Consider the following 15,994-nt stretch of genomic DNA (forward strand, 5'->3'; position numbering starts at 1 on the left):
CTGTGAGCTGTAATGCCATGGCACTCTACCCAGGGGGACAGCTTGAGGCTCTGTCTCCAAAAAAAAAAAAAAAAAAAGATTTTAACTGTAAAAAGTAAAACACATACAAAAAGGTAAAAGACAAAAGTAAGTCCAAGAAAACTTAAAAATTCTAATAGAAAACTTAGGAAAAACACTTGTGGACTTTGGCCTATGCAAGGAACTTATGACTAAGATCCTCCCCAAAAATACAATAAAATCAAAAATTAATAAATGGGACTTAAGTAAACCAAAAAGCTTCTGCACAGCAAAATAAGAGTACAGTGAAAACCTACAGAATGGGAGGGAAGTATTCTGAGACTATACATCTGACAGAGAAATAATATCTGGAATCTACAAGGAACTGAAACAAATCTGTAAGAAAAAAAAAAGATATACAAATGCCCAACAAACATGAAAAAAATGCTCAACATTACTCATTATTAGGGAAATGCAAATGAAAACCACAATGAGATAACACCTTACCAGTATCAGAATAGTCATTATTAAAAAGTCAAAACACAATAGCTGTTAGTACAGATGGAAAGGGAACACTGATACACTGTAGGTGGAAATGCAAATTAGTGCATTAATACAGGCTCTGTGGAAACAGTGTGCAGAGTCCTCAGTATGGAGTGTCCTCAAAGAACTAAAAGTAGACCCCACATTGGACCAAGCGATCCTACTGATTATCTACCCAAAGGAAAAGAAATCATTTTATTGAAAAGAACTCATGCACTCTTATGTTTATCATAGCACAATTCACAGTTGCAAAGATATGGAGTCAACCCAAGTGCCCATGAATTCATGAGTGGATGAGAAAAATATATATACACACACATATCACACACCATGGAATACTACCCAGCCCTCAATAAAGGAATGAAATGATGTCTTAGGCAGCAACTTGAAAGTGAAGTATCTCAGGAGTGGAAAAACAAACACTGCATGTACTTACTTGGAAGTGAGAACTAAACAATGGGTGTACAAGTCACACAGAGTGGGCTGATGAACTTTGGACTCTCAGAATGGGGACCGTGGGAGGGGAGCGAGAGAGCGGAACTTACCTATCAGCTAAAACGTAAATACAATTTGGATGATGTGTACACAAAAAGCCTCGACTTTATCGCTATTCAATCCATCCCTGTAACAAAAAACTACCCGTACCTCCTAAAACTATTGAAATAATAAAGAAATAAACAAATTAATTAATTAATTATTTTAGGCTTTTGATGTGATAATAGAGGTAGAGAAGGCTGTTCCAAACATAAAACAGCAAAATAAAACAAAAAAGTTTTTGTGCCTAAAATATAACACATATAATAACATGGTCAACTTAAGCAGGAAATAAAATATATTCAAAGCCAATTTCTTAATATCTGACAAGCATTTTCTAAATATTCTAACAAATTCAAGGGAGGAGAGGGTACTTCCACTAGAAAATGAATAAAGGACACAGACAAGCAATACACAGAAGAAGAAGAAATATAAGCAACCAGTGAATTTTGAACATTACAAAATTCAACTTTACTTGCAATCAAATTGATGCAAATCAAAAAAAAATTAAGGTATACTGTCTTTAGTTTTATGGGCTAGAAACTATTTGAAGAAATGAGTAATATCTTGTTGGCAAGAAAATGAGTGAATTCCATCTTTCTAAGGAACAAGTTGGTAATATACATGAAAAGTTTCAAAATTTGAATATGCTTTAGCCCAGAAATTCCATTTCTAGGCACTATCTCAAAGAGGTAATTGAGAATTAAAGCAGTGGTAACAAAAATGTTTATTGTAGCACTATTTACACCACATCGTATTCAATCTAAGATGTCATAATTGTAAGATTCACTATTATTTTATGTTTAGTTAAAGAAGAAAAAAATGTGGTTTATTAGGCTGTAAACACATGCCAACTTCAGAGACAAAAATATGTAGGAAAAAAACACCCCAGTATGTCCTAGAATCAATGAAATACAGACTGATGAAACTAAATTAATTTAAAGGCCTAATAACAGGGCATTTAAAATAATTTGCATAAATTAAAATATAAACCCATGTAATTATTATCCTGTCCCCAGGGGGGCATATCTCTACTTATGTCCCTCCAGACTGGTAAGTGTGTTACTTACTATTTATTCTTAATAGTTGTAGTTGTGGCTACACTGCTTGAAGTTATATATCAAGGGGTGACTGTGACTCTTTGTTGACTTGTTATGCTGGTAACTCTCCCCCCTTCAACTCACAGTATGGTTTAAGTATTTATCCTCTCTCACTCTTTCTTTTCTCTCACCTTTCCCTTAGATCATCTACAAAACACCTATAAAGTACCTACTATGTGCTACACATAGGAGGAGATAGAGTCCTTATCCTTATCCTGGAAGTATACAGAGGAGGCTGGTCCATCTTCAATACTGGACCTACCAAGGAGTTATTACTATATTATAATATGTAGACCATGGCCTAGTTGATAATCCAGACATGCCTCTCTTTAGAAATTTAATATTCCATATTGTTCACAGCAAATGCTGATAACATTGAGTCATGGAGTCAAGTGAATTAAACAACAGACTCATGTCTTGCCATAGTGAAGGAATAAGTCTTCTATCTTCCTCTGTTCACTTAGATTCCAGGGGTAAGGAACTGATGTTCTACTTAAACTGCAATTTTCTCAAAAGATATTAATGTGCCCTTGATTTTCAGCTGTGTCTACAGTGTGTTCCTGGAGAACATGCACCAAGGCAGAAGGTGGTGACTACTTCTAGCTCAGTATAGCCAATACCTTTGGCTCTCATTTTCTCCAGAATTAACTTTCTTTGGCTGTTGTAGTCTATGCTGGTCCTCCACCCTTCTGACCATCTACAGCAAAGTTTCTTAGGTTCAGCACTTTTGACATTTTTGGACAAGCAAGCATCTGTTGCAGGGAGCTGTCCTATGTATTGGAGGAGGCTTAGCAATATCCCTGATATCCACCCTCGACATGCCTTGGGCACCCCTTCCAAGTTTGACAAACAAGAGTGTTTTCGGGGGGGGGGGGAGTATAAATCCAACGTACTCAATGCTAATATGAAACCAATATATAAACAGCTACCTGCCCACACAAATGATAAAACATAAATATAGTCTAGCAAGGGAGAGGAGAGAGAAAGAGGAAGGGCGATTGGCGGGGTCTCACCTAATGTGCACAATGTGAAGGTGTCTGGCACACCCCCCCAGGATGAAGGGCTCAACTACAACTTGAACATTATCTTAGCATTGAAAACAATATAACCTGAAAATTTGTACCCTCATATTAATTTTACATTAAAAATTACAATAAAATAAAATGCTACCCCTGGCAACAGTTAAAAGAAAGAGTGTTTGCAAAGGGACAAAATCAGCCCCAGTTGAGACCCACTAGCCTTGTTTCCAAAGCGACTCCAGTGGGATTCATTGTGTGCTATCTAATAAAGATGGAATTTTGTACATCGAGGTTCTGCCTCCTACTTAACTGCAGGTATCTTGAGGGCAGTAGCCAAGTCTCAGGTGCACTTGGCTAGCCCTCTGGTGTCTAGTGAACAGCCTGCAGGTGTAAAGTAAATATTTAAGGCAGGCCTACTGGCTACTTTTGGCACTAAGTGGTCAGTGATATTTTGCAATATTTTCTGTTGTGCAAAATCAAAGCAAATACATTGAGTAACCCTAGAAAACTGCAACCCTGTTGTGCGAAACCAAAGCCAATATATTGAGTAACCCTAGAAAACTGCAACCCTAGGAAAAAAACGTAAACATGGACAGAAGACACTACACCCCAGGATTATCCTCTGAAAGACATTTGGGATGCTAATACTTTTGAACAGCTTTTGAATATTCTTATAGAAAGTCTTTTTTGCCTTTAATGTCAGAGGAGTTAAAATAAACTCTTCAGGAAGCCAAAAAGGAGTTCCTGCCATCCAACTGACCTGTGGGTTAAAGTTGACAGTGATCTGTCTTGTCTCAGGGTCACGTTTCAGCAGTGGTTGGGAAAGATTATACTGTGACTTCTCTGATACGGTCTGACACCAGTCCTCATAAAGTCTTGTCTCATATCTGCGAGGGTCAAAGACAATAGCCACCTCATAGCGCCTTTCCACTTCATGTCATGATGTATAACATGAACTGAAGAAGCTGCTGGTCACTGACCTGACCAGGCTGTGGAAGTTCTGGCAGGTAACCACTAATTTCTAAAGGTGGCCTGGCTTAAATCAGAGAAGACTGCTCCGTGGGGTCTTTGTGTGGGGGGAGAAACGGGGGGATAAGGGAAGTTATGATTAGTTTCCATAGATGTTGGAAGAAATGATCTTCATGCAGCTGTGGACACTCTTCATTGAGTCATTACACATTGACTGAGCACCTACTGTATGCTGGGCTTGGAGTTAAAAAGATAAATGTGTTTCTTATGGGAGAAATAGCTGCTGGTGGGGATCTCAGACAAGCAGATAGTCGTGACACAACCAGCAATTGCAATCGTAAAGAAATGTGCAGGGCACATGTAACAGCGGAGGTGGATGGTGGAAGATGACGAGAATGGCAGGGGAGGTGTCCCACGAGAGGTGATGGAGTGTTGCTGGGCTTAGTCTCAGAGGGTGAGCACAGGGCGGATGGTGAAGGGGGAGATAACATCCCTGGCAGAAGCAAGGGCATGGTAAGGGTGGAAATGAGAACCAGGATGATGGCATGCTGTGGGCAAGGACCAGATACAGTGTCTGCAGCTGCAGTAGTGAGAGGGAGGCAAGGGTCACCTCAGGGACAGCTTTCTGTGTCACATGAGGAGATGATAGGAACCTCAGAAAGGTCTCCCAGCTGGTGGGGGTGTGCTGGCATTACTGGACTGGGTACAGTGTGTTAGGAAGCTGCTTCTGAGGTTCCAGGCTCTTGTAAAGATGCTGATGGTGGAAACGACGATAGGGAGTGGATGGACTTGAAGTTATTTGGGAGGTAAAAGGGCTGGAATGTGGGATGCACCTGGCAAGTGGAGGTGCTGCCCACTGATGAGTCCAAAGCAATGCTTAGCTTCCTCATAAGCATAATCACAAAATTCAGTATCCTTCTCACTCGAATTACAAGAGGGAGCAGATGGGCAGAGGAAGGAGGCAACACCACAGCTGTTTCTAGACCCTGTGCCCCTGAAAGACTTAGCTTTGAAACAAGAGCAGCTATAAGCTCATATAAAATTTCATTCTTATGATTTCTTTATAAAAGGATACAGGAAGTATTTTTAAAACTTATTTTCTCTTTGTGCAGTATATGAACTGTTGTTTTCTGCTTAAGGAATGGCTGCTGCGATTTCCCATGACTTTGGATGTTGGGGTGCCATGATTAGCGTCCCACTTCTAGCTCATGCAAAACCACATCGGAAAAGGATTTGTTTCTAGGGTAGACTGCATTCCCCGGGACCTTGTGTGAGCAACCCAGAAGTACCATACTCACAAATATCATAGTCATAACATGAAACACAGAGGGACATTTCAGAGCCACTAAGGAAGGTGCTGTGGAGGTGAGGCAGTCTGCAGAACAGTGCCATCCCAGAAGCTGCTTACTTTTCTAGCAGTAGGAGCATATCTTCATATTTTTGTATCACTCGCTTTCCTTCAGCAGATTCCATGCAACTATCCGCACAACAGAAAAGAATGGCACAGAATTAGAAGAAACCAAAATAATTATCTGAGGAACAAACTGCAACCTATGAAAAAGAGAGTAAGTAGCTCCTTGGCTGGCTTCTTTAGTACTCTCAGAGGCAGCGTTCTTGTTCCTGAAAATCCTCCTCTGGTCACTAGAGGTCACTTGCACTTCCTAAAAATGCAGGCAGCCCCATAGGTGATGGAGCTCTCTTAATCTTTCCATGGCTCCCCCAACCCAATCACCTAGCCACACCAGTTATGCATAAGGTAAATGAGGTATTTTGAAAATATGCATAAAAGGAAAATCAAAATATTAGAGAAAAATTATAGATGCTATAGTTTTCTGTATTTAATTAAGAAAATCTATACATTTACGTATAGTGGTGTGCTACATAACAACATTTCAATCAATGGACCAGATATATGATGGTGTTCTCATAATATTACAATGCAGCTGCAAAACTTCTATCACCTAGTGATGTCATTGCTGTCATAACATCATTACAGTCACCTCCAGTATTCAGCACAGTGACATGCCGTATAGGTGTGTGGCCTAGGAGCAACGGGTGTACCATGTAGCCTGGCTGTGCAGTCAGCTACACTGTCTGGGTTGGTTAAGTGCACTACCTTCAAGGCATTACTCAGAGCACATCCGTGTCTTAAGATGCATGACTGTATAGAACATTATATGCATATGTGTACGTGTATACAAATATAATATATGTATATAAGCATGTGGATGCACACGCACATATATAAAGGTATTTCCCATTCTCTGAAACTCATCCAAGGTATGTGATCAGAAAAACCTCCATGCCTCCACTCCTTGACACATTTATATGAGAATCCCTCCCACCTCTCACCCCCCATGTGTGCACATTAAGTATATGTACACGCACACAAACGTGTGCTCAGACGCATGTAAGGCTTCTTCAGGAGTGCTGAGGACACAAGGAGCAGAGTTGAGCTGAAGTGCTGCTGCCGCAGCTGCTCTCCCTGCAGCCCCAAATCAAAGTCCAGCCCCAGGAAAACAGGCAGTGTCTTTAATTTTCAGGAAGCTTCACACTGTCTGTGTGGTGGTCTTCTGTTTTTGTTTGTCCTGCTAGCAGAATGAGGCAGCTTATTGCAAAGATTCTTTGAAATCTATTTGCTCTTTAAACCAACACAGACTTTCTCCAGAGATCCCTGGAGCTTTTCACCTAAGCCCTCACGCCTCTGGAGAAAGCACTGGATTTGCTGGCATTTTTTTTTTTCCCAGTCACTTAGCTTAGTTCCCTTTTGTGGTGAATGAGAAAAAGAGTCAAACACCCTCCCGCCACCCCCCGATCTCAGGATCTGGATAAGAATGGGGCCAGAGCACAGCTGCTCACATGAGGTGTCACCTGTGGGTTTGAGAAGTCACAGTAATAAATGCAGTGACACTTGTAGCTTCCATTTCACTTCACAGTGAGGAATGGAAAAGATTTTTAGTAATGAATAAATACATATTATAGAGTGCAAAACAAGACTTGAATTCATTTTTAAAACACATAGGAACTTTCTTGGGGATTGTAGAGGTTGCTGTGGTGTGCCATCCAGACCCTCACTTGGTACCAATGACATGCACCAAGGCCTGACCTCCCCCCACACGTGGCCCCCTACAGCTTCAGCCAAACAGAGCCACCTTGCCTGAGGGCATGTCCCTCCCCAGGAAAGCCCACCCTCACCCCACGAGCTGACCTGGAGGGTATCTCAAGGTGGGGCAGCTCTGCAGTGCCAGAGCTTCTGGAGGATGGGTGAGAGCCTTCATTGCAACTACCAGCTGCTCAGCTTCTCCCTCTGCCCAGTCTCCATCCCTTCTCTCTCTCGTGGAGGCCCTTCCTGACAGCATCTCTATAAATTCCTGCCTCTGCTCAGTTTGCTTCCTACTCCAGCTACTGCAGCCATGTTACCAGAAGCTGTCCTGATTCTCTGCCCACCTCCATTCGCCTATCTCCTCCTTTCTGCCTTAGGGGGCAGGATTGAGGTGTATGAGGGCCTGGCTCTGCTTAGAGCCAAACTTCCCATGGCTGGGGTCCCCTGGAACAACTCTGGGTGCTAGGGGCGCTGAGAGACCCAGACGTCTTCTGGTTCTTTCCTTGGCTGTGTCTAGGACCATAGAGACCTTACTTCTCTCTGCCTAGCTGCTTCATCTGCGAAATAAAGAGCTTGCCCAGACCAGAGCAGATGCTGCAAGTGGATCGCTCACCAGGTAGGCCTGACTTACACGCAAGCTTTGTTACATATATGCAGAGTTTGAGAAAAAACAGAATCCTTGATCATTTTAAAGTTGGATGCAAACTTTAAAATCCAGATTGCAGCTTCTCTCTGAAGTCAGGAGATTGCGAAGCTTGTGTCAGCTTTTCTGCTTGGCCATGCTGGAGTGGTGGGCGAGGATGCAGCTCTCTGCAGAGAGCAGCCTCATGCCCTTCCTCAGGCAGCAACCTGTATACAACATTGAGAACAGCTCTTCTCATGTGCTCTTAGCTGAGACTCCTCTGTCCGTCATGGCTTTTGGACTCAGCCATGAAGTAAGCCAGTAGCTCCCAACCCCAGTCACTTTCAGAACCATAGGGTGAACTTGTTGAAGAAGCAAATTCCCAGCCCAGCCCAGATTCAGATTCAGCAGGTGACAGTGAGGCCCCAGAGCCTGTGTCTGTAACAAGTGCCCCAGGGTCGTCTGGAGCTGCGCTTGGGGAACACTGGGCCATATTATTTTCCAGTGGCCTCAGCAGCTTAGAGATAGCATGTCGGGGGGCACAGTGTGAAGAACCTCCGGAGCTCAACATCCCTGACACATTTGCCTCCAGAAACGAGTCCCACAGAGCTACAGGAGTCAGGCTGTGTCGTGTCAGGCACCACTGCACGCCGAGGGATCTGCTCAGCTGCCCCAGCATGCCTGGGATGCTTGGCTGATAGGTGTCTAGTCTCTTCAGGGGAATGGAAAAAAATGAAGATGATTTTCATGCCTTAGGTGAGTGACCTGCTTCTACAACACTCAGGATTCAGAGTAGGAACAGCAGCCTGGAACAGACTTGCCTCTCAGGGGTGAGATACTCACGGATGTGCGATGCATCTGAAGCAGGCAAAGGGACCCTGGATGCGTTGCCTCAGCTCCTGCGCCCAGCGGAGGCCCCCAGCCACAGCCGGCATGTTCTTGTGCACGAGGGAAAACCCTGGGGACAGGGCACAGCCAGACTGAAGGAAGGCCAGACTCCCAGCCCTCCCCACCCCGTAAATGCCTCCCACCAGCTTCTGTCTCATCTGCTTCTAGACTAAAGTCTCCCCTAGCTCATGCGTTCCTGGGAGGTACCATGAAAGGGGAAAGAGGACACAGTCAGTGTCAGAGGACCTGGGCCTTTGCCTATTTTTTAAAAGCTTTCAAGATGATTCTAACTGAGAATCAGTTAGAATTGAGAAACACTGCCCAATACAGACAAATCTCTCTGGGTCTCAGTTTTCTTTTCTATTTAACTTCCAGGGTTTCTGTGATAATGCAATGAGACTATGAATGGGACTGGCCATGTGGATTACGGTGTACTTGGCTGGTCTGAGTGCAACCTGAGTGTTCTTTACTGTAGTATATACATCAGGTTTGTTAGCCTATAATTAATTGTCAAGATTAACAAATGTGAGACTTTGATTTTTAAAAAATCTCAGTTGGCTGGCCATGATGGCTCATGTCTAAAATCCCAGCACTCTGGGAGGATCAGTCAAGTTAATTGCTTGTGCTCAGGACTTTAAGACCAGCCTGGGCAAGAGTGAGACCCTGTCTCTAATAAAAATGCAAAAACTAGCTAGGCGAGGTGATGGTTTCCTGTAGTCCCAGCTACTTGAGAGAGTGAGGCAAGAGGATTGCCTGAGCCCAAGAGTTTAAGATTGCTGTGAACTAGGATGCCACAGAACTCTGCCCAGGGTGACAAGGTGAGATTTTGCCTCAAAAAATAAAAATAAAATAAATAAATCTCAATTTTTAGCTTCTCTGGCAAAATTAGACAACTGGCAATGATCAGCTGGCATTTCTCACTGGCAACTGGAGCTCAAGAGTGGCCACTGCCTTTTTTCCATCATGGAAAAAACCTCAGCCATTCCCTGGTGTCCCATGCTCAGGCCAGGGACATCATTTTCATTTTCTTCTTGTCTTCTGTGATAGGCACAATTCTAAGATGACCACCAAGGACCCTCACCCATGCACAATTTTCTTCCCTTTAATGTGGGTGGGGACCATGGACAGAATGGGATTTCACTCCTGTGGCCCTGGATAGGGTCCTGGGTGGGCCTGACATAATCAGCTGAGTCCTTTAAAAGCAGAATGTCTTCTCTGGCTGGCAGAAGAAGAGGGAGTCAGAGACTGAAAGCATGAGAGGCTGTAATGAGCTGTTGCTTGTTTGAAGTGGAGATGGCAGCATGGCAAGGAATGGAGGTGGCTGCTAGTTGCTGGCTATGCCCCTGGCTGACAGCCACAGGAAATGGACACCTCACTCCTACAATCACAGAAAACTATATTCTACATCAGGAAGGAGCTTTGCCCCAGAACTTCCAGGTGCAAACTCAGCCTGACCAACACTTTGATTTTAGCCTTGGGATACTTCAAATACAGAACCCAATGCACCATGCTAGACTTAGGATTTGCAGAACTGTCAACTACAAGATGGGTGTTGTTGTAAGGTACTAAGACTATGGTCATTGTTTACAAGGCAAAAGAAAACCAATTCAGCTTCTGAAGGCATTTAATTTTTTCAAACACCTTATTTGCTTGTAAGAAGTAATAAAGATGGAGTTTGAGCACAGTGGCTCACACCTATAATCCTAGCCCTTGGTGGGCTGAGGTGGGAGTATCCCTTGATGCCAGTAGTTCAAGACCAGCAGCTTGGGAAATATCTCTACAAATAAAAAAAAAAGTTAACTGGGCATGGTGGTGCAAAACTGTTGTCCCAGCTAATTGGGAGGCTGAGGTGGGAGTATAGCTTGAGCCCAGGAGTTCAAGGTTGTTGTGAGCTATTATTGTACCACTGGGTGTCATAATGACACTCCTGTCTCAAAGGAAAAAAAAAGAAAAGAAAACAGAAAGGAAAAACAGGTCATGGGGATGATCCTGCATAAAGCTGAGCTGATAATAGATCTTCTAGGAATGACTTCCTATGTGTTGGCAATTCCTAACGACCTCACCAGGAAACCGATTTATAAGCATAGTGGTCCTGTGACTCAGTTACTTAAAAACATTTAATAATCTCTCATTGCCTGAATAACGAAGTCCAAATTCCTTAATATGGCCTCAGAGAACTCCATAAGCTGAACTCCACGGCTGACTTGAGGCCCCTCAGCACACCTTGTTTGACTGCAGGCAGTGCCAGCCAGCCCATCATCTCCCCATCCTCTTGTGTCTTTGCCTTGGAAGCCTTTGCCTCTCCTCCTTTACTATTAATCTCTATCTTTCAGGGATCAGATCAAGACCACCTTCTCCAGAAATGCAGACTCAAATCTCCTAGCCACATGTATCTTGTTTTATTACCTTTCCTTGCAACTCAAGTCTGGCCTGCTCACATTTCATGAATAAACATCTTAAAGGATTAATTATTTTATTCTTCACCTTGACCTTCACTGTATAGAGTACCCCCAAGTATGCTTTGTATACAGCAAGGACTCAGAGAAATGTTTGTAAAACTCAAATGAACTTGTGTTTTGATGTTCAAACAAGTAAGTCAGGGCGTCTAAGCAGTGTAATAAAAGTGGAGACATTACCCCTCACATCATGCTGCCTTTGGCTGATTCCTGCTGGCTCCTTCCAGCAGAAGCATGGTTGCCATGGCATTGGAAGGGAAAAGGAACTTCCCACAAGCATGTGGAAATTGACTATGGGATTGAGGTGTGTTGAAGATTAGTCAGGATGGCAACCATGATCAAGGGGCAACTCATACATTATGCAAAGGTCTCAACTGACCACAGGTGTTCAAGAATGCACTTTTCTAGGTCAGCTGCCAATCTCAGCCCCAGATACAGGGAATCTATAGTTCAGTGAACTGGCTCCACAATCACCTAAGATGGTCTGGGATTTCAAGCAAGATGGTTGTACTTGCTGTTCTTGGAGAATGTCATAGATCCATAAATGGACATTTAACAAATACATTGGATAGTTGTTATATAGAATAGTTGCTGCCTCCCAGTAACATCACTTCCCCATCACAATTCCCTGCAACAAGCCTACCGAGTTCTGCCTCCTCCTGCACATGCTGACTGTAGATCATCCTCACCACATCCAGATCTTTGTTAAACATTCGGAGGAGGGTCAGGTACTTATCAGCTACATCCCTGGCAACCAGTGGTCTTTCGAGGAGGTTTCCTGCTATGTCCAGCAGCTGGTGAGTGGGCAGAGATAAGAGAGAAAAAAGTCATAGATTAAACCTTTTATGGTTACATAAATTCTGTTTTCTGGTTTTTACTTTGTATGCCAGCCAATGTAACAGAGGTGGACTAGACTGGTAATGATGACTATATGGATACTCATTGTTTTTGCCCATTCCTGTTTGTTGGTTTACCTATACTGCTCTCTTTCATTGCAAAAATCCGAACAAAGCATAAAACACAGAGAAAACTAAGATGAGCTCCATAGTAAAGACCCCAAACAGAAGGAAGGTGATGGTGGAAAAGAAGAAGAAGAAGCTAAAGGTGTTGGGTGTTGGGGAGACTGAGGACTTAAATTTGAGAGGTGTAGTAACAAAAACATTTCTGAGAGCAGCTGACCAAAGAACAGCAGTGGCACTGAAGGCACTCTGAAGATGTTCTCTTGTGCATTAAAATTGCTCAGCACCCTGGGTACTGTTTCCTGGGGCAACAGAATCGAAATGTGAAATGCTTTCAATTACATTTTGGTTCCTGAATGATGTTCCTTCAATTGTGATGCTGCCCTGAGACTAGGTCATATAGGACTCCAGTCACATCTAGGATACACCAATGTACCACATCTAAACCTGTCTTCCATTATAACTTCTCCTCTCCACCCTGTGCTTCAGGTCAGGGCTTGACAAAGTATAGCAATGGACATCCAAACTTGGCCAAACCTGCCCCATGGCTTCAGTGCACAGTTTTTACAATTTAAAAAAGAGTTTTAAAAAAGTAAAGAAGAATGTGCTGGAGAACATACATGTCCATGGTCTAAAATATTTATTATCTGGCCCTTTGAATAAAAGTTTGCCAAACCTTGCTTTGAGTCAATGAGTTCAAGAGACACGATGTAAAATGGTACCCACCTATGCAATAACTGGAAGCTGAGTGGACCCCATTTGTCTAAGACCTCCTGCTCTTTCTCCTTCCACCTCATATCACATTGGGCCATTTTGCTTCACTGTCTTTCAAAGCCTGAAAAGAGTGCAAGCTCCAGGAGCTGGTGGCATGGACCCAATCCTGGAGGGAAGTCTGAGTTCTTCGTGGCATGTCATGGGGAACTGTCTAGCATAGAGAAGACCCACATATAGGGCCAGGGTCAGACGTTTTCCTGGACTGACAGTTTGACTAGGATTCTTTAACAACTCCAGAGCACTCCCAAGACTCTAAACATGCTAAGGACCTTCCACTGACGGCTCTAGAACTTCCCTTGTTCCGACATAATGATCCACCAGGAGAAGAAAGTACCTCCAGTGCAAGAGGGGATTGGGTGGTTGTTTTCTTACCAGTTCTCATGGGCTGGGTTGGAAGCCCTATTGAGAAGAGGAATCCCAGTCAGTAAGTAAAGAATCTGATTTTATGAGCACCCATTGAGAATCAGGGAACGAGCAGTGCTATTTCAGGGACCAGACACAAAGTTGGCAAATGTCTCCCTCTACTTCTGTTTGGAACCCTACTCCACCATCACATTTCAAGAACTGGAATTTTTTTGAACATAGAGAGATGTTTCTTTGGCACAAACATAAACATTTTCATGTTGGAAATGGAAGGATAAGACCTTTAAAGCACCTTTCTGGGCAGATGAAATTTCCAAAGTAGGCTATAGACAGGTAGTAAAGACACACAATGATTTCAAAGACAGAGCTGCTGGAGAACACAGGTGAGATTTCCCTTGAAGACTCCTTGAAATCCCTGGTGCTGAGGGATTTATCAGACAGGGAAGGTTGAGATTCCTCAATGAATGAATGGAGTGCCAGCCCAGGTTATTTGGGTATCATGGGCACATGATAACTCCACCCAGGTTATCTGGGTCATAGTGTCTCAGTTAGCCATGACAGTTAATGGCATATAAGATCTTTATGTAGACATATTGTAAGCCCTTTCCTTAGAATTCAAATGACTACAGAGAGGAATCCCAAAAGTCTTCCTATATGAGTTATGCAACAGCAGGTATTTATTAAAGACAACATAGACTCCATATATACTCCATGGTCACTAATGAAGCCAGGTACATCAGGGTTACCCAGTATTCTAGTAGCACAGATACACCCATCCAGAGGCAGATAATTGTCCCACTGGTCACAGAGTCTATGTTTGGACATTTTGGGGACTGGAAACTTAACTTTCTGTCTAAGAAGTCCATTTTGTCTTAAACAGCTTTGACAGAAATGTTTTTTTTCCTATTGAACAAAAATTTACTTCCTTGTAACTTCTACCAATCAGTCTGGTCGTAATTGTTGAGGCTTTACAGAATGAACCTTCTCACTGTTTCTGGAAGACCTGGTCTTTGTGACTCTGCCTCCTCAGTCGAGCAGCCATTTATCTCCTCATCATCCTAAGTGTTCCCCTCCACACTCTTTCTACTGCCTGATCTGGGCAAGATAAGGTAAGAGTGCTGGTCTTCTTATCCTAGATACTGATGCCTGAAACCTTAAATCCCTTACCTTGTAGGTTGAATCAGCCACACAGAAGTAGTTAACTAGCCATGGTACTGTAGAGCTGTGGTTTCAGGATAGTGATTGCAGTAGACTTTTTCACATTTTTTTTCTTTTTTTGAGACAGAGTCTCTCTCAGTTGCCCTAGGGTTGAGTGCCATGGCATCATAGTTCACAGCAACCTCAAAAACTCTTGGGCTTAAGCAATCCTCTTGCCTCAGACTTCCAAATAGCTGAGACTACAGGCACCTGCCATAATGCCCACCAATTCTTTTTTTAGAGACTGGGTCTTGCTCTTGCTCAGGCTGGTCTTGAACTCCTGAGCTCAGGCAATCCATCAGCCTTGGCCTACCAGAGTGCTGGGGTTACAGGCATGAGCCACTGCCTCCAGCCAACTTTCTCACATTTAATAGTGATAAATACTGATAAAGCTGTAGCATCTAAGGGGAGCATTAGAGAGGAAACTCCTTTTAAGAGTGTTTTTATGTCATGTTTCCCAGGAAGTATATGTAATGAGCCTAAGAATCCCAATTCTTCCTTGCCCTAGGACAGTTTTATCCCTCTCTACCAGGTTAAAGAGAATAACTAATATTTTCAGGAACAACACAGTGGGAAGGTTTCCTTATAGTCCTCTGGTGAACTCTGGAGTATCTAGGACAGGGCTGGTTCCTATTCCACTTGGACCAACCTTAAAGGCATGCTCCAAACCAGGCATATCATCAAAAGCTTGGATAAAGACTGTTCCTAGTCTTTGGTCAAGATCTTCCACTCTCTGGTGAAATTCAAAGACATCATTTTCAAAGACCTGAGGAGACACCATGTATATATATATATGAAAGACAAGACTTTCTGAAAGACAATCCCACAATGCTTCTCACTGCTAATGCTTGTACCTCAATTGGTTACACCAAGAATTTATTCTAATTTTCTAAAATTCACTATGGTACAATGTGAAAGAAATTGGAAACATGGAATGGAAACATGGAAAGTTACCCTGCTACTGCAGCATTTCTACCTAAGGGTTCTGGGAAAAATGGGGAAGTGAATAAAATGTGAGGTAGGTGTCCCTTTAGCCCCTTCTGTGTTCCTTTCTTCCTCTTCCTGAACCCCCTTCTCACTCACTCACAACACCAACTCACAGTATCCCAAAAACCATCTTAGAAGCAGCAGACCCAGCAACGGGCTAAAATCCTGTTTTTTCAGTGTTACTGAACTAATCTAGCCACTAGCAGGAAAGTGAGCTAATTAAAATGATGCAAACTATTTCTTCTCAATACACTTTAATTGGTTAAGACAGAACCAGCCATTGTTTCTAAGATTGCCAAATTTAGCAGATACAAATACAAGGCATCCAGTGAAAGCTGAATTTCAGATAAACAAACTATTTATGTCCAAACTATTGTAGTTTATCTGGCAACCCAAAGTGTATTCCTTTCTTAGAAGGTAGCAATTTTCAGAGAAACTTTGTTAATGTAAATCTCTGATTTGTGAAATTATTCATTATTATTG

The 15,994-nt window shown here is 42.9% G+C and overlaps 1 protein-coding gene across 1 annotated transcript in view; it reads right to left on the reverse strand.

Annotated features, from left to right (window-relative positions):
* Positions 1-15,994, reverse strand: part of DNAH9 (dynein axonemal heavy chain 9) — a 373,298-nt gene that overhangs the window by 328,067 nt on the left and 29,237 nt on the right. The window contains exons 8-12 of the mRNA XM_003791085.1: positions 15,174-15,290; positions 11,875-12,025; positions 8,731-8,845; positions 5,571-5,639; positions 3,954-4,080 (exon numbers count right to left, since the gene is read on the reverse strand). Coding sequence (XP_003791133.1) covers positions 3,954-4,080; positions 5,571-5,639; positions 8,731-8,845; positions 11,875-12,025; positions 15,174-15,290 — 579 coding nt within the window. The remainder of the gene's footprint in view (positions 1-3,953; positions 4,081-5,570; positions 5,640-8,730; positions 8,846-11,874; positions 12,026-15,173; positions 15,291-15,994) is intronic.

The sequence above is a fragment of the Otolemur garnettii genome, unplaced genomic scaffold (assembly GCF_000181295.1).
Source record: "Otolemur garnettii isolate 467f Iridium unplaced genomic scaffold, OtoGar3 scaffold00046, whole genome shotgun sequence".
Lineage (NCBI taxonomy): Eukaryota > Metazoa > Chordata > Mammalia > Primates > Galagidae > Otolemur > Otolemur garnettii.